Genomic DNA, 25,906 nt, shown 5'->3' with positions numbered 1-25,906 from the left:
GCCGAGACACTCATGTTAGGATATCCATTCGCGTATCAGTATAATTCAGCCTTGAATTCCCGACGTGTTCACAAGAAGACATGTTTCAACCATTCAGACTTAACAAGGCGTGATATATCATATTGTATCGTACACGACTTCAGACACCGCCACCCAAGACGCCAACTCACATCTTCCCCTTGTCGGCCTCAACCAGCTCGGCCGCCGCTCCCCCAATGGCAAGCTTGCCCGTTTCCTTGACCTTGACCTGGAAGATGACCTTGTTGCCCTCGCGCCACATCTCCGTCACAAGCGTCTGTCCGGGGATGACGGTGCCGGCGAACCGGACCTTGATGTTCCGGAACGCGCCGAAGCGCTCGTAGACCGCCTTGCCGGCGAAGCCAAACGTGCACAGCCCGTGTAGGATGGGCGCGTCGAAGCCGCCCATCTTGGCGAACGAGGGGTCGATGTGGAGGGGGCTGGAAAGAAGTTAGCCATCGTTGAGAAGTAGAAACGGCAGGGGAAAGGAGAGAAAAAAAGACGCGCTCCACTCACTTGTAATCACCGCTCAGCCGGTACAGCGCCGCCTGATCCTCGCTGGTGCGCTCCTCGACGACAACATCCGGCTGGCGCGAAGGCGGCTTGTTGGGCGCAGTACTGGCGCCACGGTCCCGCGGCTTGCTCTGGCCGCCGAACCCACCGCAGCCGCGCAAAAAGACGGTCACCTCGTTGTAAAAGACCTCCTCGCCCGTGTCGGCAATGACGGTGGTGACGCCGTTCTTGGCAATGGCCGCGCTGCCCTTGTCGACGACCTCGAGCAGGCGCGCGCGCGAGACCAGCTTGGCGGCCGTGGGGATGGGGTACTTTTTGATCTCGAGGTACTGCTCGCCGTGGAGGATCATCATGGGGGAAAAGTTGGGGAGGATGTCGTCGTAGTTGTACGGCGTCTCGGCGGCGAACGGAGGGATCACGCCCCACGTGGGAATCGCCTGGAAGTCGTCGGCCCCCTCGAACACGTACTTGAGCTCGGTGCGCTTCGCTCCGATCCCGAGGTTGTAAAGCATCACATCACGATCCGAGTGGACAAACTCGGTCGGCGTGGGTTCCGCCTTGAGAGCAGCTTCGATGGCGGCGCGGTACTGGGAACCGTCGTCGTCCGAGGAGGATGATTCTTGAGTCTACAAAAAGACGCAGTGGCGCGACACAGCCAGAGGGTTAATATCAATTTGCTTTCATTCCGCTACGTCCTGCTAAATGCCTTGTTTTTTGGAATACATGGGTTCATTCTGTAATAACCGCAAATGCCAGATTGGAAAATATGTGCTCATACCTGCGTCTTGCTCCTGTTCTCCATGTTCGCCATGACCTTCTTCAGACCGTCCTGCGGCGTCTCGGGGTGATCGGCCCGGCCGTCATCAAAGTCGCGAATCTTCTCCCACTGCTCCCGCACCGCCTCGGGGGTCAAGGGCACATCGACGGGGAAGCCGTAGCCACCGGTCCTCTGCCACCTGGTCTGACCGACCCAGCCGCTGCCCACCTCGTACAGACCGCCGGTGGGCTTCTTGGGCACCTTGTCGCTGCATAGAGCGAGAACGAGGGGCGCGATGTAGTCGGGCTTGAAGGCCTGGACCATCTCCTCGGGCATGATGGTTCGGGTCATGGCCGTGCCGGCGTTGGGGGCGATGGTGTTGACGTAGATGTTGTACTTGGCGCCTTCGAGAGCTAGGGAGCGAGAGAATCCGAGGATACCGCATTTCTGTTACATTGTCAGTGAGCAAAGGTGAGAAAGAAAGGGAAAAAAGGGAGTAGACTAACCGCCGCAGCGTAGTTGGCCTGCCCAAAGTTGCCATAGATGCCGCTGGTCGACGTGGTGTTTACAACACGGCCATACTTCTGCTTAAGGAAGTAAGGCCAAGCGGCCTTGGTAACCTTGTAGGTGCCCCGAAGGTGGACGTTCATGACGGGATCCCACAGGCTATCGTCCATGTTGTTGAAGGCCTTGTCGCGGAGAATGCCGGCATTGTTGATGATGATATCGATGCGACCAAAAGCATCAATGGCGGCCTTGACAACGGCATCGCCGTCTTCGGCCGAAGCCTTGACGCCCACGGCCTTGCCGCCCATCTTCTTGATCTCGTTGACCACGTCGTCGGGATTGGCAAGGTCGTTGACGACAACCGACGCACCGTGCTTGGCAAATGCCAGGCAGTAAGCCCGTCCAATGCTGCAGGGAGACAAGAAGCAAGCGTCAGTCAAATGTGATCCTCCAACACAGCTCCATACCGGGACTCTCTTACCCAGCTCCACCACCAGTGACGAGAGCGACGCGACCGGTAAAGTCAAGCTTCTCGCCCGGGTCACTGGGACCCATCTTCATCGACTCCTCGAGCAATGTCAAAAAGTCGTTCGGCCCCGAGGGGTACTGGGGGTCCGAAAAGTCGGTGACTTGGTTCCAGTTCTTGATGATGGCGCCGGGCGTGTACGTGTCGTCGGCCTTGAGAAGGAGGCCGCTGGAGCGCTCCCAACGCAGCTTGGCGACGTGGCCGCCGCCGACCTCGAAGATGGAGCCGGACTCGTCCGTGTTGTCCTTGTGGGCGAGGACGGCGACGAGGGGAACGACCCACTCGGGCTTGAGGCTGTTGAGAACGTCGGGAGGCATAACCGTCTCGGTCATGCGGCTGGCGGCTACAGTGGACGAAGCACAGATTAGCGGCGTTCCCGAAGCATAGGCGAGAGATGTCCTCGGACTTACCAATGGGAGCAATGACGTTGGAGATGATGTTGTACTTTGCGCCCTCCTTGGCTAGGGTCTCGGTGAAGCCAACCATGGCAAGTTTGGCCGCTGGAAGAATTCAGATTAGCATCCTGTTGACGACAAGAAAGGCCTGGGATCCAGGGTCTGCTCACCTGAGTAGTTGGTCTGACCGAAGCTACCAAAGAGACCAGCAGCAGAAGCAGTGTTGATGACGCGACCGTACTTTTGTTTCCTGAAATGCGGCCAGGCGGCGCGAGTGCACTTGTAGGTGCCCCTGACATGGATCCTGTTGATGATGTCCCAGTCCTCATCCTTCATGTTCTTGAAGCTGATGTCCCGGAGGATACCGGCGTTGTTAATGAGGATGTCGATGCGCCCATAGGCCTGGATGGCGGTGTAGATGATCTTGTCACCATCTTCTACGGAATCGTAGTTGGCAACGGCCTTTCCGCCGGCAGCCTTGATCTCATTGGCGACGACATCGGCGGCCTAGGAAGAAGAGAAAAGTTAGCTGTCAGTGTCGGTGAGATTCAAGGCGTCGATAGTTTTGCACTGACCTTGGTCGAGCTGCCTTCGCCCTTGAAGGAGACGCCGAGGTCATTGACGACGACGCTGGCGCCACGGGAAGCGAAAAAGAGAGCGTAGGCCTTGCCGAGACCACCTCCAGCACCGGTGACGACAACCACCTGGTTGTCGAATCGCAGCTGTTCAGCCATGGCTTCTGATGCGCGAGCCAGCTGGGGAAGTAGGAGACGGGAGAGGAGTAGGGAGAAGAAAGGATGATGGAGACAAGTTGGATGTCAAGGAGAGATGAGAGTCAAATACCCGGAAGGCGGAACGAGAGTATTTACAATAGACTGAAAAGGGAGTAGACACGGCACGTCAGAAATCGGTTCGAGTAGAAAGCACGGCGACCTCGGGTTAGTTATTAGTTGATATCGTGCAAGAGGATGCTGTAGAGAGACAGGTGGTGGGTAGAGAGACTGGGAGGAAACTGGACACGACGAATGGAAGCCGAGGCAGCTTCCCGCGCACTTATGCCGAAACCGAGCTCTCCACCCACTCGCTGCAGAGCTCGAGGTGGGGCCCTCTTGGCATTTCACATGCCTTCGGGGGTCATATCGGATTACGTCATGTGTCAGCTCACCCAATCGGGGAACCATCGTCACGTGAATATCTGCCATTGTTTTCTCAGACTTGACCTGAACCTGTCCAGAGTATCTGAAACTACTTCTGTATTATTGATATGGACAATACAAGGGCGAGTATGAATTTGATGCTCCGAATTCTTCATATCCGCAGCCACGCATAGCTCAGTAGGAAAAGTTGCTGAACAGACACGACGAGGACTCGACACGACACTCCGAGTACTCAGACGCGACACTCCTGATCCGACCTCGGCCGCGACTTTGCGGTAACAGTACAATGTACATGTACCGGAACCCCACAGTACATGTCCCGACATAGCAAGCTCCGCATTTGCACCCCGCATTTCATCCCCCGCAAACGGCTCCTTAGCTAAGCCAATACAAACTCGAGGGACAGTTAGGTACTTCGTCGTCCACTCTATCGCCGCTCACACCGAGTCCCGGAACCTGCAGTACCATCACCATGACAGCCCCGTCTACCTTCACCTCCCGATCCCGGCCCAACCAGCCGTCCCCTCCGGTCCCTCCCTAGTCCACGCCACCATGTCCTCCTCCACCCCCACCAATCCGGCCCCCATCACAGACGACAAAACCCCCCTCTGCATCCCCTTCATCCTAAACCACCTCTCCGCCCACCTCCACTCCCCCGATCGCGACCGCCCTTTCCTCGTCGGCCTCAACGGCGTCCAGGGCATAGGCAAAACCACCCTCGTCCGCTCCCTCGCCGCCGCCCTCGAATCCCACGCCCACCCCACCCTGGTCCTGAGCATCGACGACCTCTACCTCCGCCACGCCGACCAGCGCGCCCTCGCCGCCGCAAACCCGGACAACGCCCTCCTCCAGCACCGCGGCCAGCCAGGGACCCACGACCTGCCCCTCGCCCGCCGCCTCTTCCACGACCTCCTCTCCCGCCGGCCCGAGCAAGTCCGCGTCCCGGCCTACGACAAAGCCGCCTTCGGAGGCCAGGGGGACCGCGCCCCCGAATCGACCTGGCGCTCCGTCCGCCCCGGCGCCGTCCACATCGTCATCCTCGAAGGCTGGTGCGTTGGCTTCCGCGCCCTCCCCGACGACGCCGCCGTGGCATCCCGCCGTGCCCTCCCTAGCCGCACCCTCGCCGCCCACCCGCTGCCGCACCTCCTCTTCGTCAACGACCGCCTGCGCGAGTACGATGCTCTGACCGACCTCCTGGACGTCTTTGTCCATCTAGACGCCGAGGACACCCGGTACGTCTACGACTGGCGGCGCGAGCAGGAGGCTGCGTTGCGCGCCGAGCGCGGTGTCGGCATGTCGGACGAGCAGGTCGTCCGTTTTGTCGACGGCTACTACCCTGCCTACGAGCTCTATTCCGATGCCCTTCGTAACGGCGTCTTCCCTGGTCGCCCTGGCCGCCAGTTGCGCATTGTCGTGGGGAAGGATAGGAAGGTGAGGGAGAGTCATGTCCAATAGAGCATGTAGATAGAATCGATGCATCTTGGCACATGCAGGTGTTTCACCTTCCTGGGAAAAAAGAATTAAATTAATAATAAGTTCTCTGAAGCAATATCATGTCGTCGCTATTGCTCCATCCACTTACTACTTTATTTCTTGTTTCGTTCCTTGACATTAAAAAGAAGAAGCGAAAAGATACGTCATACCAGACGCTGTCCCGCCAGTCATGACCGTCGTAAACCCACATCAAGTCGTATCAATATGATTCCAACGTCGAGCAAATCTTCATCTTCTCCTCAGATTTCCTTGCCGGCTAGCATATCTTCACCCTTGTGCTTAATCTCGCCGAGCCTCTTATTAATATTCTCCGTGCGCAAGCGGACCGCCTCCTCGCGCCGGGCGATTTCCTCCTCAAACGACTGCACCGTGGCGCGCTTCTTCTGCCGCGCCTCCTTGAGCTTCTGCGCCACCACGCCAAACTGCTCCAGGAACCAGTCGCCCGAGCGCTCCCAGTCCCGCAGGCTCATCTGCGTGAACAGCTGACTCTGCTCCTCTGCGGGCCTGCCTCGGTAGTGTGCCAGTTTCTCGGGGAGGCTCTCGCCCACCGAGGCACCGTTGGCAGCTCCGTCGGGAACGACGTGCGTCGGATCCATGTCAAACGGCTGGCTTTTCAGTTCCGAGTAACTCATTTGCATGAGCGCCTGGTCCTCGTAATCGCAACTGTCGCGCGTCCGCTTCTTGATGCTCTGGGCGATTTTGTCGGCTAGGCTCAGGCCTCCCGCATGCGGCCGCGGTGAGCTGTCGAGGAATCCGTCTGCCTCCCGTGTCCTCTCCCTCTTGGTTCTGGGCCGAGGTGTACCCCGGTTGTCGTCGTCGTCGTCGTCGTCACCTTCGTGGTGGTGGCGGTCGTTGTCCTCGCTCACTGGATAGTCACTGCGTAGGTCATCTAGCGCGTCATGGCGACGGTTCGCGGCGCGTTGTGGCTCTCTCGGCTGCTCCTCGAACGTCGTAAAGCCGCGTGAAAATCGGTTGAGTGTGGGTGATGATGCCCGGCCGTTGACTTGCATCATGCCAGCGGCTTCTTCGTTCCCGACGACATATGGCCTCCTATGGCCAGCGTCGTGGATCGCAAGTCTGGCTGGGTGCCTCTTAGGCGAAGACAAGAACCCATCGGCCTCGTTGGGAAAAGTTCCGTTTTGTTGCCATGTGGAACCAGTCGGCCGATTATTGTGTAGACCTTGGTAAGTGGCCGTGCTGGGTCCGTATCGGGATTCGGCCACATCCAAGGGATCATCGATACCCCGAAGAAGTGGGGGAGGAGTCGTGCTACCGCGATAAACATCCCCGGCGGTGCGCATGCTCTGGGGCATGTTCACGTGTCCGTGTCGAGTCGAGTACTGCCTATCAATCCGCGGCTCAATGGTCGATTTCGGCGAGTCGAAAGGTGTTGCTAGGTTGGAAGGTAAGGAGGGGGACCAGATCCCTGCCGCTTTCTCCGCCGAGTTGCTTCGCCGTCGACGCGTGGATGATGGTGCATATTGTGGGTTGGGAAGAGCCAGGACGGGAGGCGATCCGAGTGGAGGCATGCTCGCGTTGCTAGGTTGCCGCAGGTGCGAGCCTGGGCCTGGCGCGCGCTGAGGGGAGGGTTTGGGGAGGGGCATCTTAGCCGCCTCGGCTATGGCCAGGCGAGAAGTAGGGTTAGACGCTGGCGGATAGTAGGTCGCTGTTGTTGCCGTCGCGGGCATGTCGTCCCTCTGTTGACGGGGAACAGGTCTGGGGGTGTTGTTCTGGACGTTCGGATCGGGTTCGGACGAGCCACGGACATACTGGGCCAATCTTCCAAAGTTGTTGCTGGGGGGCATCGCGTCGGTTCTGGAATCGGGTGGTATGGTTCGAGGGAAAAAGATGGATGGATGGACGGCCGGAGAAGAGCTGGCATCAAGACAAGACGAGACTCTTGAAACCTGATGGAATCAACACGACACGAGGCCGCCAAGTGGATTAGAGGTCGGGTGAATGCAGGAATGGAATACCGCTAAAGCATGATAAAAGGACAAAAATAAATGAAGGACCACAGTTGGTTCGTCTGATTGTCTGACGCCAAAATATCGTGGGAATCGACAGACGGAAGAAAGGAGTATTAAGGAAAATAAAAAGAAACAATCAGTCTCTACGTTAAGCGTCGTCGCGTTTCCTGGAAGGTGCAGCCCGTGTTGATCAATTCGGGGTAGCAATACCGCGAAGTCATGTGATGATGGGGAAAACGATTAGTAAGCACAGTATTGAAATCGCGAACACAGTATACTCACTGTGTTCGATCCAAGTACACCACATCTCTACTCCGAGCATCGCCATCGCGTCTACTTCTACATCACCTTCACTCTCCCATCAGCCGCGAGGAAGGCTTGATAATAATTACTATTAGACTTGTTAGCCCGTGGGATCCTTCCCATAGCTTCGTATTCTCCCACTTCCAATCTCATGGAAAAGCTCGCGCTTGGCTGATTGTTAACTGGTTGGATTCCTATCCCAGGCTCATCGTCTCCATCTGTCGTCCTTCATCTGCCCGGCTAGACCCTTTCAACCAGCATGTTTTCCTCAGCTAGCTCTGGTATTTGCTACCTGTACTACGGTTGAAGGCATCTTGGATATCTCGTCACGCCTGGCCAAATCATTCCGCCAACTAACATGCCTTGGCTACCTCTAAACGGAGCCGACCCTACGGACCGCCGCATCCTCCCGCCCAAGAAACAACACCTCGTCGCAGCCGCAGCGTTTCTTATTATTACCCCTGGCCGCCATCATGCGGCCCCCCCGTTTTCCATTTCCCTTTTCGGTCCCACCCCTTTTTCTTTTTCTTTTTCTTTTTCTTTTTGTTCTTGTTGCCCATCACCAACACGTTGTCGCCGCCCACCAGACATTTAGCGGTTGAAGCGGAAGCGGTCCGCCTCGAGCTGGCCGAGCCCGTCGCGAGGAGCCACGTACCGTCGGCGGTACGTGTTGGTAAAGTCCTGGAGCAGAGCCCTCACTTGCCGCATGCTCCCGAGGTCGGCCCCGATGCGCTCCTTGATCTTCGTCATCAGGCGGTTCGCCTCCGCGGGACTGACCGTGCCCTCCGGGAGGAGCTGGAGCGTCCGTTCCACCCATGCCGTCGTCTCCGTCGGAAGCAGCTCGAACAAGGCCAGCAGGACGCCACTACCGTCCGCGAAGCAATCCCGAGGGAACGTGATCATCATGCCGGCCATGACCTGTTTCACCAGCTTCTCGCCGTGGGTCGCCAGCAACGCGTTGATGATGGTCCGAATCTGCGCTGCCACATCGGCCGGCAGCGCGTCCGACGTCGCAGGGTTGTTGCCCCCGTAGGTGAGGAGGTCCCTGAGGAAGTGGAGAGTGGCCGACAGCGGGTCTCGCTGCTCCAGCGTCAGGGCGTAGATGGACGCCTCGAAGATGGGTCCGAGAAGCTCCGACGGCACGAGCCGGTGCGGGTAGTAGAGCAGAGCGTCAATGAGGAGCCGGAAGAAGTCCTCGATGACGTCCGGCAGCTCGCTCGGCTGGATTTCGTTGAGGACCCGTAAGAAAGTCGTCGCCTGGGCCTCGAAGAAGGCATAGATGCTCTGCGTGATGGACTGGTCCACGTGCTCGCGGTCTTCCGAGAACTCCCTCAGGATCGCCGCCGTCACCCAGAGGAACGCGCCTTGCCTCGAGGCCGCAAACCCGCTCGCCAGCTTATTGGCAAGCTCGGGCAGGAGAGGTGTCATGGCTGTCCTGTTGGAGATGACCATGTACCGCCAGCAGCGGCAGATGCGCTCGCAGATGGGCACAAAGTCGAGGAAGTTCTCCACGATGGTGGCGAGCACCGGGAACACTTCCTGCCAGTACTTGACAGCCGGGTTCTCCGTCCCCGGGGCGCAGTACGGCTTGACTGTCTGGACGAATATTGTAATCAATTGGACATGATCTGAACGTAGACTGTTAGCACCGACATGAAAGCCCTTTGTCGACATGTTAGAAAATCGAAAATCCACAACAACGTACCAGCGACTGCCACCTTGCCCTCATCATCCGTGGCGTTGTTGGCCTTATTCATCAGCCTCTGGACGAGCGGGTCGCAGTAAAGCTTGAGGAGCTTGTACAGTTCGCTCTCAGGCTGAGCCGCGACGACGCTAGCGACGCCCTCGGTAATCTCCTCCTGGCTCATGTCCGGCAGCTTATCGAGGATCTGGTCGTAAAAGTGTTGCAACTGCACCACCTGACCGCTCAGCAGCTCCTTGCAGTCGGTGCAGAAATACTTGATGGCCATGGCCGCCGCCCGGATCACCTCCTTGGAGTCGGTCTGGAAAGCCGACACGATGTAGTTGAACTGCGGCTCGAGGTACTCGCTGTGAGCTGCCGTCCACTCGGTGTACCGGCCCAGCACCATGATGGTGGCGAACCGGAGCTTCTCATGGCTCGGTATGGCCACGAGCAGCGGCATCAGCTGCGGCAAGACGATGCTCTCATCCGGCGGCACCATCTGTCCCATGGCTCTCATGGCGAACAGCGGCGCCTCGAGCTCCTGCCAATGCGGCACAACCCCTGGGTCGGACGTGGCCGTGCTCTTCTCGGCCGACCACTTGTTGATCGCCGTGAGCACCTTGGTCAGGCACTCCGTGACGCCCATGACAGCGCAGGCATCTTTGAGCGTGTCGCCCATCCGGTGCCTGAATTCCCGGAACTTCTCTTCGGCTTCGCGGTCACCTTCGAAGAGGTCATTTTCGCTGCCCGAGGAGCTCTGCGGGTATTGCAAATGCTTGAAGAGAGCATCGACCAGCCTCGAGTAGATGTCCACAAACTGAACCCTCGCCTCCATGTACCTCTCGATCACGAGGTACTGCTTGAGCTCATACCAAAAGTCAAAGGTGTGTTCGATGACCTCGCGGTTCTCATCCCGCACCGCGCACTCGAGAACCGCCTCGACGAGGGGCCTGAAGTGTCCAGGTTCCCGTACAATGGCCACCACCCAGGCCTCGGCCGCCGAGGCGAGGACTTTGGTCCGTGCTTCGTAGGCCTCTGTGTCTTCCTCCGTGATGACCTTGTCGAGTCCGGATCGGAGCTGCAGAATCCTTGGCAACAGAACCTGAATGATTTCCTGGTTATCGTCCACCTCCCTGGTTTCTTTCAGAATCGTGCACACGGTTTCGGCCGCCTCCCGGAATGCCGAGTCGCCAACGACGCCAGCGAAAATAACATCACAAAGTGGCGACCCCACAATCGTGCTCACGGGCACTTCACGCAGCCAAGATGTAATGCATTCCATGAGCAAGGGGTCGTCGGCGGGTTTAGCTGGCGGCAACGTTGTTAGCACATCGACCATCCTCGAGACGGGAATGGTTTGGTACCCACCGGAAGCTTGCGCGTAGTTGAGGAGTAGCTGCACCACCTGGTCCGCGTTATCGCCGAGGAGCTCCTTGGTCCTCTGCGATAGCTCTTCTTCCTGCCATTGCGTATTAGAACGTGATCCGTGATGGGTGGTGTCGGGCTTGGGAAGGCCTGTCGAGGGAACCGGTACAACAGCCGACGTACTGAGAGAGTAATCTTGCGGCCTTCGGTTACTTCCTCGGGAAGAACGCGCAAGAAGTCAAGGGCGGCAGCGTGACTTTCCGGGCCTTGAAGTGCCGCAACGACAACAGGAAGGACGTCTTTCCATTCCTTCATATGTATAGCCAAGACGGCCAAGCATACGCAGAGCTGCACTCTGATCGGGCGCAGACCGGCCGCATAATGCTTCAGAAGGAGCAGGAGCTGGTCCCGGAGGGCGAGAAGCTCCGAGTCGGGAATGTCGGTCGATAAATCATATGTGAGCTGCGAGATGATCAGTCATGGGATTCTCCGGACGTGATGGGAGAAATGGCTTGTTTGGCCCAGACCTTTCCCCGTAGTGTGGTTGCAGCGAACAACTTGGCTTCCGCATCGGCGTCAGATTGTAGGATTCCGATCACAAGCGTCCATGCGTCTTTCTATCGCCGTCCAAGTCAGTCATGAATATTGTAAAGTCAGGGGAGAGGGGAACCGGTGGCACAAGTGGGAGATAACTAACCGATTTCTGGAAGCGCTCGAGATATTCGTGTGCCTGCTTCTTCTCTCCCCGATCAGCGCCACGCATGGCGACCACAGCCTGGAGGACATGGTTCGGCGTGTAGGTGGTTGAGGCGCCGTTCGCAGCCATGGTGGGAGACCGGGACCAGGGGGGACGTGGTACTGGCTATGGCGTGAAAATTTTGGAGACGGGAGATAAAAACGGTTAAGATGAAGTCGGGGATAACGGTCTCTGTAAGCTGCCGGAACGAATAGGGATCGTGGTCGTCCTGCTACCCTGGTAGGCGTGCTGTCGCGGGAGGCAGAAAAGGAGGACGCGACCCGCAACAATATCGCAAGACGGCTACTTCTCGACAGAGAGTGGAGAGGGCTTTCAGGGCGTGTGTACTGAGTGTTGGCAGTGCCCGACGCTGGCAAAATGTGGTTCGTGAAAGGGATCGCACGGATAGATGGCAGACGAGGTTATTGAGAGACAATATTCTGGCCAGGAAAATAATAAAGAACGGCGGACGTCAGGCTTAGTTGCCAGTGGCGGGGCAGGCGCATGTACTCATACTGTACTGCACTGTACGTAGGTGCGTATGTACTCGTACTAATCCATAATTACGGAGCTACGAAGTACGTTGTACGTGCACTGACCTGTGCGGGGCGTTGTCTGTCGGGAGATTGTTTCACCGCTTCCGAATCATCCTGTCAACTGCAGGCGGCCAAGCTACCCAGTTGCGTACCAAATCAACCAACCATCCAAGGGAATATTTTCCAGCTCTAGACGAACTTTGCCGTCACTCGACCGAAAGCGATATCGTGACCCACGTGAACCCCCGACCGACGACCAACGATATAGACGCTCCGATACGTCTGACAAACGCTTGCGCTTGGAGCCATTTGCGCCAACTCACAGACTCGTCATGACTGGGCGCGGAGGCGGCGGAGGTCGCAGGGTGCTGCTCCCCCCCATCAATTTCATCTTCAAGCTCCTGCAGCAACAATCGACGGTGCAGGTCTGGCTTTATGAGCAGCTGGGTATTCGGATTGAGGGCAAAATCAGGGTGCGTTGTCTCGCGCGTTGGATCCGGGAAAAGTTGGGCTCCGACCAAGCTGGGGTATTGACGGTTTTACGAAACTAGGGATTTGACGAGTTCATGAACCTCGTCCTCGACGACGCTGTGGAGGTGAAGCAAATTACCAAGACGAACCCGGAGGAGAGCCGGCGGCCGTTAGGTTTGTTCTCGCGTTGATGGTGGGGAAAATGGAAATGTACTGACAACCTTGCCAGGGCAAATCCTCCTCAAGGGAGACAATGTTTCGCTGATCCAGGGTTTGGCTGGGTAGGCGGTAGTAGCAGGCGTTGGGACCGGGAAAGAAGATACGTCGAGGGCACATCACTTGCATGGAAATCAGGTTCCTGGGGCAAAAAAGCCGCTCTATAAAAAAAGAAGACACATGGGAACGGACGGTAATCGGCAAAGGTCGCGGCATGCAAAGACGATACCACAAACAAATGGAGTTTTGAATCTCGAAAGGGCGCGGAAGGGACGAATTCTCAAGTTGAGCTATCAGACGGGCCTTTGACCTGGCCGTTTCCGAGGACAACGCCGTGCAGTGACTTGTCGTGTGGCCCGACGGGCACGGAGGTGCCAGAATCCGGGGTCAGAAACTGTTCGGCGAGACCTAGGCCATAGAGCAACACGGGGCGCGCGTCGGGATGTCCCGGGGGTTTCGTCTTTTTCCGGTATCGTTCAATAAAAAAGTCGTAAAAGCCCTTCCCATGGCCGAGCCTCCGCAGGAGACCCGTCTCCGGGTCAATGTCGAAAGCCACGCCGGGCATGAGGATCAGGTCGAGGGTCGAGGAGGAATCGGCAGAGGCTGGATCTGAGCCGCCCAGAATCCTCTGCCTCTCGTTGACCGTGGCGGGATCGATGCTGGGTATGCCCCATTTGTCGGGCTGTAACGATTCGTAGTCTTCCAGGTCGCGCAAGCGCACCATATCCATTACCCTGGGGGGCCCCTCACCTGGCGCAAAGGGCGACTTGTGCAAGTAGGGGATGAACACCTGCTTGCCGACGGCCAACGCATGTCTCACGATAGCATCCGTTTGTATCTCTCCCGAAGGCATGGAGAGGAAGATGCTGATGCGCTCGGCCTCCTCGAAGGGCTTGAGTGATTTAAGACGATCAAATACATTGCGACCTAGACGTTCGGACGGGTCAGCCACAAGGAGAGCGAGAAATGCCCGTGTTGAGTAGTATGCTGACTTTGGCTGGCGATGGATTCCGGCGTTACATGAGCAAGGTTGGACCTGACGAGGGACCGCAGTTGCTGCTTGGCAGCCGATAGCGAAGCCGAGTTCATGACCCTTGGTTGTCAACTGATGGGAGGGATCATGCGACAGCACTGGCTGGATATTAAAGGGACTAATCTGGAGGTTATCGATGCCGTATATGAAGCCCGGGTTGTCCTTGGGTCATTCCGGTCGTCGTCGTCGGTCACTGGGTATTCGTCTATGGATTGTACATGTACGTCTTCTTGCTGGCCGCTCGTTTGTCGTAGACGCACCCACCTGTACTGCTACCCCACCTTTTGTATCAGATCCAACACATGAGGTTGCTTCTCCTCGCTGTCGCTACCGATACCTCATGGTCCCTGTCTGTACTTCGTATGCTTACTCATATTTGGAATGCCGCGCCCTTGGCGATAACTGGTTGCCTCAGGCCTGGAACGGCTCGAATATCTCAAATCTCAGACTGTACTTCGTAATTACTGTACTCCCTTCATTTTCGTCAATAGAGTCTAATCCCAACTCCCAAGTTGATCTTCCTCGCTAGATGGCGTTTGGATCGAGGTGTTCCAAGGAGAGTTTGTGTGTTGCTGCCCGAGAGGCCAGAATTGGTATCCATTGGCGACAGGTTGTGGCGCCCCAAAAGCTAAGGAAGACCACGGAACGCCTGGTTAGGACGGACAACCCTAACAAGAGCAAGCTCTATAGGAGCTCTATTATGCCATCGATTTCAGTACTCTGCCACTACTCGACGGCAATGCCTCTTGTCCCTTCGATCATGTACGTTCCTCCAAACAGGGCGGCCGGACCAGTATTCAATTTCCCGACGATAGGATCCAAGCTGGACTGGGATCGCCGCCGACAGCTGGCCGACAAGGCGCATCCAACCCCTCCATACCATGTTGTAGAACGCCCAGCGCATCGATGATTGATCACCATCACGTCTCGATCGTGGGATTAGCCAAGTATCGACCTCACAATCTGCGCTCTGGATTTTATCGCCCTCCTTTGCCCGGAATTGGAATATCAGGAGATATCTTGAGTCGAACACAAAGACCTGGGGGCAATCATACTTGAAGGCGTACCTATTCGCTCATCAGTTCATCAGGGCATCCTAGCAGACATTGTGGTTGGATTTGGCTTACCCTCTCATTTCCTTGCCCAGTCTCTTACAAATGTCGCGCATTTCTCTGCTTCCAATCCACTCATTCCCAACGATGACGCCCCAGTTCTTGAACTCGCCGGCGCAGAGAACACCGTTCAGTATCTCCGATGGCCCACGAAAAGTAGTGGTCAATGGTCTTGCTTTCACTGGTCCGCCCAGGTAGACCCGTCTATGACCGCTCACGGATACGGGCAGTATGATTTCACAGAGACTATCCGGCTACAACGGCCTGTCAACAATCTCAGCGAGCCTCATGAGCTCATCGAGCACGAAGCCGACGTCGAACGCGACTTATATAGGCACCTTTCTCTTCCTTCCCTGCCTCCTAGCATGGAACCACTTCATCGCGCCCTCTACACTGACAAAGATAGCGGGAGGCAAATTTTGCGCCAGGAGAGCTTGCACGGACGATGCCATTATGCTTGGGAAGTGAAGGGGTAGGGTAGAGACTTGTGAATAATACGAATACAGTACACTAGATTCCGGGTCCTATGACGTGGTGTTGTTCGCATGGCGATAGCTCGCAAGTCTCCGACCCCACTCAGACTGAACATTGCACAGACGAGGGCCTGGACCGAGTTCGTTTGTGGAGGAGGGTCTCACATGATGACGGTCGAGTCTTGGCTCCAACGAATCTGCTACTCGGAGGCGAAAGACTGGGGTTGCCTCGTAAGCTGTTCTAAGCCCATGTCTTCTTTACGTTGTACTGTGACTTTGTGAGTCTTGATAAGGAGCATGGAGGCTTTCGGGCTTCTTTTTAGCGCTCTGCTCAGAAGAATATGCAGGCATCCTTCACCTCCTTTACCCGCTTGATCTTTTCCAATCATCGTAGTTTTGTATGCAGGAGCGGCGATTGGCAGGCCTAGTCGTTTCCCTGGAGATGACTGACCGTGCATTTCATCGAGAACTATTACTCTTACACTCCGGAAACTCAACTATTTTGTTTCTAGATACAGCAACTTAGTAATAACTGCAACAATACTAAGTACAGAGTGTCAGAGAAGTCGGGGGACGTAGACTCTCGGAACCACTCATAAACTTCCTCCTCCCATAGGTTGGTACCGAAAGCATCCGTAACATCAAGAGCTGGTACGTTGTATACCTGAGCTAACTAACCGACATGCAATGCACAGTCTGGGTGGTAGGGGTCAGGGCAATGTATCCTCTCAGGTAGCCAGGTGGGGTAGTAACTGCGACATGGCATGGAGCTGCTGTCAGGGTGAAAGGCTGTGCAGGTACCTATGGAGAGTATTGTATTAGGTACTGTCCATGTATGTACCTACACACATTGATCACATCCTGAGGCTGGAGGGCGCGGCAACGCCACCACGATGATTATGCTCTCGCCTGCACTGTTTCGAGGTTCCTCAGTCATGGGGAGTGGAGGGTGCCGAGGACGCCAACGCCTGCATTGACTGATGCCAAGCAGACGGGCGCTTTCAACCAATACAAATGCGACCCTAGCGACTTGGTCCTATCTCTTGGGTTCCGATACTTGTGTCTTCCACCGCTGACCATCGTGACCCTTGAGAATCGCTACCAAGTACTCGTACTCATTGACTTGTACTTACGAAGGAGAGAAATACGTTCCATGCGGCTTTCACCCAAGATGATACCACATTCCAATAACCCGCAAGTCGTAATACTGGCTCTCGGACTGTACGAAGACAACCTTAGGCATGTTGTACGTTTAACTGGACTTATACGTAAGAACGAACGTACATCTGCAAATCGCCAGTTTGGTAATATAACTCGACCTTGGGGTAAGGGGTGGGTCCTAGAGTCTCCGCATTTTCCCCCAACCCCCCTTTTTCAGCCAATGTGTGAACACCTCAAAGTAAGTTTTCACCAGGTACAAAGTACGTACTCTGAACCCCAAGACCGCTGCCTGCGGCCTACAGGGTGTAGGGAAGATACTTGATGGTGACCAAGACGGGCCTCTGGTCTTTTTTTCATCTCAAGCTTCTTATTCGGTACCTTTTACTCCATATTAGACCTTTTAGCCTTCAAAAACGGGAAGCTGGTGTCCACTAAGAGACAAGGCCAGCCAGGTACCCACAACGCACCTCGGGCCCCCCCCATCCCGGCTTCCTCCCTTGAAATTACGCGACTTCCCCAGACCCATCCGTATCGGTCTTCCCCTCCCAACTTCTTCTCCCTCTTCAGCATCTCCCTCTCATCCGAATCCCCCCCCAATTGTCGCATCTCTCTCGACGTCTCGCCCACCCTTTTCATCCTCAGAGCCAGCGCGTATTCCTTTGAATAGACGTCGCGATACCTCTTCTCCGTAGACCGTCGTTCTCGATAGCCAACCGCCACCATGACTGGGAAGCTGCAGTACCCGGAACCCCAGTCCAGGTCGCCCGTCCTCCCCCGGATGACGGCGAAGCCTCCCTTCACCGTCCCCTACCCAGAAGGACCGGAACCCAAGGGCGAGACTTTGCCGCGCAGACGTCCGGGCACCGTCCCTGATCTCTATACCAAACCCGGCGGCGACATCTCCACCGTTTACGAGTTGCTCAGAAAGTCCGCCGCCAAATTCGCCAACTCCAAATGCGTCGGCTCCCGCAAGCTCGTCAATACCCATGTCGAAACCAAGAAGGTCAAGAAGATGGTCAACGGCGAGGAGCAGGAGGTGGAGAAGAAATGGACCTACTTCGAGCTGAGCCCTTACGAGTACATCACCTACGCCCAGTACGAGGCCCGCGCCCTCCAGGTTGGTGCCGGCTTCCGAAAGCTGGGCCTGGTCGCTGGTGACCGCGTCCACATCTTCGCTGCCACGAGTGCCAACTGGCTCGCCACAGCCCACGGTGCGACCACCCAGTCGATGCCCATCGTTACCGCCTACGACACTCTGGGCGAGCAGGGTCTGAGATACTCCATGGTGGCCACCCGGGCCAAGGCCGTCTTCCTCGACCCCCATCTGCTTCCGACCCTGGTCAACGTTCTTCACGACGCCAAGGAGATCCAGATTGTCGTCTGGAACGACCAGCACAAGATCAACGAGGAGCACGTCACTCTGCTCAAGGAGGCCCACCCCCACGTCAACATTCTCAGCTTTGAGGAGCTGCGCAAGCTCGGCGAGGAGAATATGGTTGACCCAGTTCCGCCTTCGCCCGAGGACCTCTGCTGTATCATGTACACGTCGGGGTCCACCGGTACCCCCAAGGGCGTCCCTCTCAAGCACAAGGCAGTCTGTGCTGCTGGTAAGCGGCCCTAAACATCCGTTTCCTTTTTTTTTTTTTTTTTTTTTTTTTTTACCTCTTTCTCCGATGGCTGACGCTTGCTGTGTCTAGTGGCCGGTGCTAGCTCGGTTGTCGCGCCGCCTATCGGACCCGGCGACGGCCTCCTGGCTTTCCTTCCCCTTGCGCACATCCTCGAGTTCGTCTTTGAAAACGCGGCGCTGTGCTGGGGCGCCACACTGGGATACGGAAACCCCAAGACCCTCTCCGACACATCGGTTCGTAACTGCCTGGGTGATATTCGGGAATTCAAGCCCTCCATCATGGTGGGCGTTCCTGCCGTGTGGGAGACGGTCAAGAAGGGCATCATCGCCAAGGTCAACGCCGGCAGCCCGCTGGTCAAGGCCCTATTTTGGAACGCGATGAACCTCAAATCGACCCTGATGGCTTCCGGTCTTCCGGGCGCCGGCGTGCTCGATTCCATCGTGTTCAAGAAGCTCAAGGACGCCACGGGCGGCCGCCTGAAGCTCTGCATGAGCGGTGGCGGCCCTCTGGCCAAGGAAACCCAGCACTTCATCTCCATGGCCATCGCGCCCATGATTATCGGCTACGGCCTCACCGAGACGACGGCCATGGGCCTTCTGATGAGCCCCGACGAGTGGACCAACAAGTCCATGGGTGCCATGCCGGCCTCGATCGAGCTGAAGCTGGTCGACTTTGCCGACGCCGGCTACTTCTCCACCAACAAGCCGTATCCTCAGGGCGAGCTGTGGATCCGCGGGCCCTCGGTCCTGGAAGAGTACTACGAGAACCCCGAGGAGAGCAAGGCGGCCATCACGGAGGACGGGTGGTTCAAGACGGGCGATATTGGCGAGATTGACCACAACGGCCACTTCCGGCTGATCGACCGCAAGAAGAACCTGGTCAAGACGCTGAACGGCGAGTACATTGCCCTCGAGAAGCTCGAGTCGGTCTACCGGGCCGCGCCCGTCGTCGCCAACATTTGCGTCTACGCCGACGCGTCCAAGACGAAGCCCGTGGCCATTATCGTGCCGGCGGAGCCCGCCCTCGTGAACCTCGCCAAGTCCATCGGCGTCAGCGGCAACACCCTGGACGAGCTCGTAGACAACAAGCAGCTGAACGCCGCCGTGCTTGCGGAGCTGCAGAATGCCGGTCGCCAGGGTGGCTTGTCTGGCATTGAGATCATCGAGGGCGTCGCTCTGTGCGATGACGAGTGGACCCCGCAGAATGTGAGTAACTTGGCGTCCATTCCCCGTAGTCTATCGAATGAAGCGCTAACCTCCCCATAGGATCTCGTGACTGCCGCCCAGAAGCTGCAGCGGAAGAATATCCTCGACAAGTACAAGGCCCAGGTGGACAAGGCGTATGGCATCTCTAGCTGAACGACATGTCGCTCTTGATGGAATGGTATAGTTGTTGGTCTGCCTGGTTAGGTGAGCGCAGTTGCGAGGAGTGTATGTCAGTGTATGTCTGGAGAAGCTGAGAGGAGGACGGCGGCGCAGACCAGGGATTTCCTTTCATTCTCTTCTGTTTGTGCGTACTTTTGGTGTGCGTCGCTTCCAGGTTTGATATCCCAGGAGTTTGGTCCCACGGGTCTTAGTGCCATGATTTTCTTTGGTTTAGTCGAGGGGATTTGAAGAGCATTTCGGAGAGCAGCCGAGGGGAGTAGCTAAGGAGACGGATCGTTTTCCGTTCCTGGTCTCATGAGGCCCTCGCCGTCTTCATCTAATGGACGCGCGCATTTTGAGTGGTTTTATATACCAATTTCACACGAATCTTGGACTTTGCCTAGTCGAATCGACGCAATGTTATCATATCTGTCTTTCTTTTTTTGCCTGTTTTTCATTTTTTTGTTGTCTTTTTTCCCTACTCCCGTCGGTATCTAGTCCATACAGGCCTGGTCTACCAAGGGCAATGAGTACGCTCTCGCCGTGTTGTACCAAACCGTGATCCGAACCGGGTCTCTTCGACACTCCCTCCTGTCATCCGTTCACAGGAATCTGGCAGCGTCCAAAGCATCGCTGCATTTTGTTACCCGATCCGTGGCCTCGCCTGTGTTTCTGTACCTCCCCCTCGCCCCAATTCCCATTACCGAAATATTCTTGCTACACCAAGCCATCGTACAGCGAGAGGGCCGAGACGATGGTCTCGTCCCGCTTACTGCCCTCTTTGAACTCTTCCAGGTCGAGGCTACCGTTCTCGTCCTTGTCCATCATGCGGAAGATTTTCCTCACGCGCTTCTCGGGGGTATCTTCGTCTTCGGGGAGTTTTACCATGGAACCAACCTGGAGAGACGGTTTGTTAATGCCATACTGTGCTGTTGCTGTCAAAGAAAAAGCAATGGAGTGTCTTCATGTCTTACCATCTTGTAAATGGCCTCGACAATCTGCAGCATCTCGTCGTAGCTGATCTTGCCGTCGCCATCGATATCGTAGAGCTGGAAGGCCCAATCGAGCTTGTCCTCCATTTTGCCGCGGCTGGTGACGCTGAGGGCGCAGATGAACTCCTTAAAGTCGATGGTGCCGGATCGGTCGCTGTCGAAGACGTTGAAGACATATTCGGCAAAGGAACTCGGGTCACCAAAGGGGAAGAATTGCCGGTAAATCTTTTGAAACTCCTCCTTGGTCAGGGTGCCTGACGGGCAGTCCTTGAGGAAGCCTGGGAGACGGCGACGCCTGCGTTAGCATGTTGGAATGCGCTTGCCGGTGGGAAAGCCGGATCATGTTTGGGTGAACGGAGCATGAGGGGGACAGCGGGGCGAAGCGAATTGGAATGGGTCCAAGGGTGAGAGGACAACGTGCGTACCCTTATACCATTGTTGGAGTTCTTTCTTATCGAAATGGGTTGAATTCTGGAGGTCGTTCAGCTGCTCCTGCGAGAGCTTGGATTGTCTACGGCGATGGAGGCCAGACGTTAGCCAATGAGTCTCGGAGGGGACGGGAGGGTAGGGTCGATGGATTATGACGTAGGGCGCGGACTCGCCAGGCGCAGGCTAATATAGGAATCAAGACGCCGAGGCGATCGTCCGGATAGGCAGAAAGAAGAATGCCATTCCTTGAACGGCGTTGTGTGATGGATTGCAATGGGCAGGGTAAGACGGGGAAACAGCGGAGAAGCCTTACGATTTGCCCATGATGCTCTGGCGGGGTCGCCTTCGAATCGCTCGCTACCGTACGAGGTAGGTGGATGGTGGGGCGTCGCGTTTTAAGAGACAAGAGTAGAGAGAGGGAGAGAGAGAAAGATAGAGGCCGTCGAGGAAAGCAGGGTCGCGTAAAACGGACGCCAAGGGAAGCACGTCTACTGAGTAGGATAAAGCGAGGAGGGCGATGGGGCCCGGGCCGGTGGTTGATTAAGGACCTCCAAAGGCGAACGAAGAGAGTCCGAGGTAAGGTTTCAGTTGGGAAAGCTGGCGGCGTCCCGAGGCTTGGCTCTAAAGGCACAGGGTGGTGATTAATGAGCCGATTGGCGTTGGAGGGCGCGAGAGAGGAGGCGACGATTTGGCGACCAATGATCGAGAGATTATGATCGTTGGCTTGTGGTCGGGAGGTTAGGTTTCTAGGAGGATTGAATGTCGAAGTAATATCCCGTAAACGTGATGCTGTTCCTGGGCGGGGTCAATAAAGGACGTTGACGTTGTGAGGGACGAAGATATAATACGAGGTGAAGAAGAAATGGAGGAAATGGCGTTACTACGAAGTACGTAGGTGAATGGGTCCTACTAATACGGAGGGCTAACTCCGGAAGAGGAGATGTTGGGTGAAGAGAGAGAGGGAGCGAGATGATAAGTATAGATTAAGTACAACGTACGGAGTATGTCACGAGGGGGCGTAAAAGGCTGGGACTTGGGGGGAGGGGTTCAGTCCCAGTCAGCCTGGTTGAGGCCGGCGAATGAGGTGATAGATCGGCCTGGGATTATTGGTAATCGTGTTGTGCAGCGTGCAGCCAAACTGTCTTGAGAGGTACTTAGTTAGGTACCTACAGGTACAAAGTAACGACGCGGGTACGGTACTCGGTACTTTGTCTCGAGAGACCTCTGTCGCTGTCCTCGTCAACATCGAGACATGCGACGAGCTTCTCGACTTAGATACACATTAATTACCGCCTTGCTAGCACATGTCGTGAATCAACGTCAACTGACCATTGCTGATTACTTCGCATGCTACCCTGTTTCCTATGACCGTACTCTAAAAATGGGATTCAGGAGGATGATATTCCTCCCATCGTCCGCCACCAAGCACACGTGAAGGGTAGGGTCGGAGGAAGACACAAAAGGAAACAGTAAAAGCCAAGACCTCGTTTCGCCAAAGCTATGCCCGCCGCCAAACAAGACGAAAGGTGGAGAAAAAGAGACCAGAGGGAAAACAGACCAAGACAAAACTCCAACCGCCGTCATGAGGAGAGAGAGTGTTTGTAAGTGCGTGCGTGAGGGAAATGGCCATCATCCCACCACGGCCTTCATACTCAAACTCTCAAGAAAACCCCCCAGGTCTTCCTTGCGCACCTCCACCACGCAGTGCTCGAAGCTGTCGATCCGCACACGCGCATTGGTCTCGGCCACCACCTCCTGGAACGCCGACCCGAATTTGTTCAGCCCGTATCCCCGTTCCCGCTTCGGCTCGTCGTCGTCATCATCGTCATCGCTCGAGTCCGACTCGGAATCGGACCCCTCCGACTCTGTCTCGGGTTCGTCCGCGTCGTCGTCGCCGTCGTCACCTTGGGCTGCCGCTGCCGCTTTGCGCGCCGCTTTCTTCTCCTCCCGAATCTTGGCCTTGACCCGACGCGCCTCCTCCCTGGCCCGCATCTTCTCCTCCCGCGCCTGCTTCCGTTTCCGCGCCGCCTCGCGGTCCAGGAACGTCGTGTCGGGCCCTCCGCCTCCTCCGGTTCCCACCACCACGTAGACGCCCCGCTTCTCGTTGAGGCTGGCCACGACGAGGGGGGTGCCGCGGCCGCCGTGGGAGAGTCGGCCGGTCGTGTCCCGTTCCTGTTCGACGAGTGCCTCGCCGATCCAGAGGGCCAGCTTGGTGAGCGCCGCCGGGTGGGTGAAGAGCGATACGTCTGGGCCGTCCTTGACGACGCACATGCGGAAGGCTCGGAGGTGTCGGATCTGCTTCTTGTTGATGAGCGAGGTGCCCGTGCGGTAGATGGCCCGGTGGAGAAACTGTGCCGTGGGCAGGCCGGCTTTGAGACTCTCGATGCTGCGCATGCCATGTTAGTTTTCGCCATTGGACGAGAAAAACAAAACGTGGGAAAAGACTTACTTTTCCAGCGCATCATAGGCTTCCCAGAAGCGGCGGATCCATTCCTCGCCCTCGGCCGCCGTGCCGTCGTCTTCCGCGTCGAGCACCGTCTCAGCGGCCGACGACTGCTGCGCTGCGCCATCCCCGTGCTTTCCCACCTCCAAGAGCGCGCCGATAATGACCCCGACGTCTTGCGCACTCAGCGTGGCGCGCCACCCCCAGCTCCGGACGAAACCCCAGCCGTCCTTGGCCCCCGCCCGGTCTCGGCCGTCCGACTCCACCGAAGGGACCATGTCGTCCAGGTTGTAGAGCGACGCGTACTTGAGGAGCTTGGTGCGGAGCTCCCGCTTCAGCATCATGTCCATGTGCGCATAGCTCTGCTTGCACTGCGCAAGGCTCACGCCCATCTTGGCGAGCAGTTTGTGGAGCCGCTTGAGGCCCGGTTCGCTCCACGTCTTCAGGCGCGAGAAAAGGTAAGGAGAGTGGAGCATGCTGTCGTACAGGCTCCAGTGCCGGATGAGGAGGAACCGCGGCTCGGGCGACAGTCTGATGGAGGTGTCCTCGGGGCTCCGCGCGGTCGTGGGTATGATGCCGGAATTTTCCATCGAGTGGCGCGGGTTGCTCAGGTCCGGCGGGTTGAGGCGTCGTACTTCGTCTCGCAACAGCTGGCGAATTCGCGTTCCCCGAACACCCATCCAGCCCGTCCCCTGAGCCCGGTCCGAGCTGCGCACGGGCACGGCGATGCCGGCCGACGACCGGCCGTAGAGCTCCATCGAGGTGACTCCTATAATCGTAAGCCAGAGAAGATCGTTGTCTTCCCTACCGAGGTCCGAGGCGAGGGAATACATCATGGACGATATTGGCTCGGAGAAGGACGCTCCCATCTTGTAATAGTTTTGTAGCACGCGTTCGTTCTCCCGTCGCAGCCGCAAAAGGCGGCGTCGAAGAGCTCTGGCGGATGGCGCGGGCGGTGGTTGGGCGGCTGACGGGGGTTCGAGAGGGTCGCTGGAGAGGGCTGTTGTTTGGTTTCCTCTTATTGATAAGAGACCAGCCCTCTGTGGTCGTTGAGGGGAGGAGGGTATTGAAGTTGACTGTGTTCACTTGTTAGAGCGTTGCACTAGCTACCACGATGATCGTCTCGTCTCTTCTTACCGAGTTGCTCCTCCGGCGCTGTGCTGGACGGTCTTCGTCGCCGCTCGACTCTTCGTCTCCTCGATCTGACCAGCTTTTCCTCTTTTGGCCGGCACGGACAGAATCCTCGGAGAAAAGGTCCTCCTCGTGCTCATCGTCACTGTCGCCGCCGAGATCCTCGCCGTCGTCGTCCACGTCGGGCATGTCGAGCAAAGTCATGTACGCCTCCCGTTCAGCCTCGAGGCCATCTTCTATATCCCCGTCGTCCAAGGCGATGATGCCTCCCTTGCCGGGCGTGTAGGAGCGGTCGATCCTGCCCCTGCTGACACCGGGGGGACATCTCGTCGACAAGGCAGCAGACGTGCCTTCCGAGGCAGGTTCGACGGGGTATCCGCCAAAGACATTGCCCAGGTTCCACGGACGGTGCGAGTCGATGATCCAGACCTCGACACCGGAAAATGTTACCTCTCCGCCCTCGGGCTCGAGCCCCAGCAAGGAACCGAGGTCGACCATGCCACCGACGCCCAGGCTGACCACCACGCCACCACTCCCGCCATTCGACTCCATCATGGGCTGAACCAGGTCCCGGCCGGCGCGTTCGAGGTCGGCATATCCCGAGATGGGCTGGATCTTGTGCGGGATGTAGTCATGTTTCAAGAGGCTCGTCAAGATTCGGCACGCGCAGAGGGCATCGGGTTCGAGGGCGACGAGAATGAGGACTGGTGGAGAGAGGGGATGGCGCGTATTCTGGAGGTGCAGGTAGAGCTTCGATATCAGCGAGCGGGGTAGATACATGGCTAAGAGGATCTGGACGCGTTTCCTCGGAACGGATCGCGTGGATTCATGGGCTAGATCGTCTAATCGGTATACGGTCCCTGTGGTGAGGGTAGAGGCGAGTTGGTTGCCTCGGGGGCCCTTGGAAGATCGAACGCAGCACGGGAGGCGAGGTCGACAAGTCGAGGTCTCGTAGGTTTTTGGTGGAAGATGGGACGCGTCCAGTTCGTGGTGAGCAAGAAGACGAATGCCGGGAGTAGGATGGTGAGTAGCAGGCCGATAGTGGTCAATAGGGATACAAGAAAAAGAAGAGGGGCAGTGATCAACCTATTCCGTTGTTGAGAAGGCTGGAGATACTCAATGTGAGGGAAGAACGGTGAAGATAACGACGCTTTGTCATGTACTAAGGGTGGATGTGAATCATGGAACGACGGGACACGCCTGACGCGGTCTTGAATTGAAATTTGACGCGACGGGACGGTACGTACCTCAAATAAATCACTGTGAGCTTGAGTGTCATCTTATCTTATCTTATCTTATCTCTGGAATACTCTACCAAGACATTGGCTTTGTCAACTCGTGTCAACGCCAGCCCCTTTCTCTTCACGTGGAAACTGATTCAACACGGCTCCGAAATAGCTGGCTCGATTGTCTTCGAAACAGCCATTCTAGCCTCACTTGACGTAACTCGATTCCCGAATTCTCGGACAGGTCTCTTGCTCATGTTCTAAAT

The 25,906-nt window shown here is 56.8% G+C and overlaps 11 protein-coding genes across 11 annotated transcripts; 4 read left to right on the top strand and 7 right to left on the bottom strand.

The window, feature by feature from the left end:
• Positions 1-166: 166 nt before the first annotated feature.
• Positions 167-3,450, bottom strand: ACRALDRAFT_2043506 (uncharacterized protein; the record flags this gene model as incomplete). The annotated part of the gene is made up of 8 exons (XM_071021356.1): positions 167-458; positions 535-1,157; positions 1,310-1,735; positions 1,795-2,203; positions 2,277-2,664; positions 2,732-2,821; positions 2,887-3,223; positions 3,292-3,450. The coding sequence occupies 8 exons, from the start codon at positions 3,448-3,450 to the stop codon at positions 167-169; spliced, it is 2,724 nt and encodes a 907-aa protein (XP_070873574.1).
• Positions 3,451-4,194: 744 nt separating this feature from the next.
• Positions 4,195-5,456, top strand: ACRALDRAFT_1063351 (uncharacterized protein). Its single transcript, XM_071016784.1, has one exon. The coding sequence runs from the start codon at positions 4,426-4,428 to the stop codon at positions 5,326-5,328; it is 903 nt and encodes a 300-aa protein (XP_070873573.1). The 5' UTR covers positions 4,195-4,425; the 3' UTR covers positions 5,329-5,456.
• Positions 5,457-5,606: 150 nt separating this feature from the next.
• ACRALDRAFT_1081533 (uncharacterized protein) lies at positions 5,607-7,172 on the bottom strand (the record flags this gene model as incomplete). The annotated part of the gene is made up of 1 exon (XM_071019180.1): positions 5,607-7,172. One exon carries the CDS (start codon positions 7,170-7,172, stop codon positions 5,607-5,609), a length of 1,566 nt encoding a protein of 521 aa, XP_070873572.1.
• An 861-nt stretch (positions 7,173-8,033) lies between these two features.
• Positions 8,034-11,859, bottom strand: ACRALDRAFT_1093481 (uncharacterized protein). Its single transcript, XM_071019673.1, has 6 exons — positions 11,387-11,859; positions 11,217-11,306; positions 10,873-11,151; positions 10,693-10,783; positions 9,346-10,632; positions 8,034-9,268 (listed from the first exon to the last, which is right to left on the bottom strand). Exons 1-6 carry the CDS (start codon positions 11,513-11,515, stop codon positions 8,232-8,234), a joined length of 2,913 nt encoding a protein of 970 aa, XP_070873571.1. The 5' UTR covers positions 11,516-11,859; the 3' UTR covers positions 8,034-8,231.
• Positions 11,860-12,128: 269 nt separating this feature from the next.
• Positions 12,129-13,829, bottom strand: ACRALDRAFT_1076207 (uncharacterized protein). Its single transcript, XM_071018482.1, has 3 exons — positions 13,641-13,829; positions 12,662-13,575; positions 12,129-12,606 (listed from the first exon to the last, which is right to left on the bottom strand). The coding sequence occupies exons 1-2, from the start codon at positions 13,735-13,737 to the stop codon at positions 12,929-12,931; spliced, it is 744 nt and encodes a 247-aa protein (XP_070873569.1). The 5' UTR covers positions 13,738-13,829; the 3' UTR covers positions 12,129-12,606; positions 12,662-12,928.
• Positions 12,294-12,717, top strand: ACRALDRAFT_2109832 (uncharacterized protein; the record flags this gene model as incomplete). Its single annotated transcript, XM_071023439.1, has 3 exons — positions 12,294-12,434; positions 12,513-12,606; positions 12,662-12,717. The coding sequence occupies 3 exons, from the start codon at positions 12,294-12,296 to the stop codon at positions 12,715-12,717; spliced, it is 291 nt and encodes a 96-aa protein (XP_070873570.1).
• A 214-nt stretch (positions 13,830-14,043) lies between the features above and the next one.
• On the bottom strand, positions 14,044-15,316 carry ACRALDRAFT_1063345 (uncharacterized protein). The gene is made up of 2 exons (XM_071016783.1): positions 14,809-15,316; positions 14,044-14,748 (listed from the first exon to the last, which is right to left on the bottom strand). The coding sequence occupies exons 1-2, from the start codon at positions 14,847-14,849 to the stop codon at positions 14,394-14,396; spliced, it is 396 nt and encodes a 131-aa protein (XP_070873568.1). The 5' UTR covers positions 14,850-15,316; the 3' UTR covers positions 14,044-14,393.
• A 350-nt stretch (positions 15,317-15,666) lies between these two features.
• Positions 15,667-17,094, top strand: ACRALDRAFT_209906 (uncharacterized protein; the record flags this gene model as incomplete). Its single annotated transcript, XM_071022926.1, has 9 exons — positions 15,667-15,718; positions 15,815-15,822; positions 15,883-15,917; positions 15,962-16,006; positions 16,047-16,057; positions 16,133-16,512; positions 16,567-16,598; positions 16,671-16,730; positions 16,761-17,094. 9 exons carry the CDS (start codon positions 15,667-15,669, stop codon positions 17,092-17,094), a joined length of 957 nt encoding a protein of 318 aa, XP_070873567.1.
• Positions 17,095-17,148: 54 nt separating this feature from the next.
• ACRALDRAFT_1056647 (uncharacterized protein) lies at positions 17,149-19,413 on the top strand (the record flags this gene model as incomplete). The annotated part of the gene is made up of 3 exons (XM_071015893.1): positions 17,149-18,034; positions 18,125-19,260; positions 19,321-19,413. 3 exons carry the CDS (start codon positions 17,149-17,151, stop codon positions 19,411-19,413), a joined length of 2,115 nt encoding a protein of 704 aa, XP_070873566.1.
• Positions 19,414-20,136: 723 nt separating this feature from the next.
• Positions 20,137-21,164, bottom strand: ACRALDRAFT_1056646 (uncharacterized protein; the record flags this gene model as incomplete). Its single annotated transcript, XM_071015892.1, has 4 exons — positions 20,137-20,316; positions 20,394-20,689; positions 20,837-20,922; positions 21,154-21,164. 4 exons carry the CDS (start codon positions 21,162-21,164, stop codon positions 20,137-20,139), a joined length of 573 nt encoding a protein of 190 aa, XP_070873565.1.
• A 984-nt stretch (positions 21,165-22,148) lies between these two features.
• On the bottom strand, positions 22,149-25,532 carry ACRALDRAFT_1049954 (uncharacterized protein). Its single transcript, XM_071015622.1, has 3 exons — positions 24,421-25,532; positions 23,290-24,359; positions 22,149-23,226 (listed from the first exon to the last, which is right to left on the bottom strand). Exons 1-3 carry the CDS (start codon positions 25,192-25,194, stop codon positions 22,470-22,472), a joined length of 2,601 nt encoding a protein of 866 aa, XP_070873564.1. The 5' UTR covers positions 25,195-25,532; the 3' UTR covers positions 22,149-22,469.
• Positions 25,533-25,906: the final 374 nt, after the last annotated feature.

Source organism: Sodiomyces alcalophilus, assembly GCF_042370955.1.
Source record: "Sodiomyces alcalophilus JCM 7366 unplaced genomic scaffold ACRALscaffold_6, whole genome shotgun sequence".
Classification (NCBI taxonomy): domain Eukaryota; kingdom Fungi; phylum Ascomycota; class Sordariomycetes; order Glomerellales; family Plectosphaerellaceae; genus Sodiomyces; species Sodiomyces alcalophilus.
This window is presented reverse-complemented; position numbering and strand designations above follow the sequence as displayed.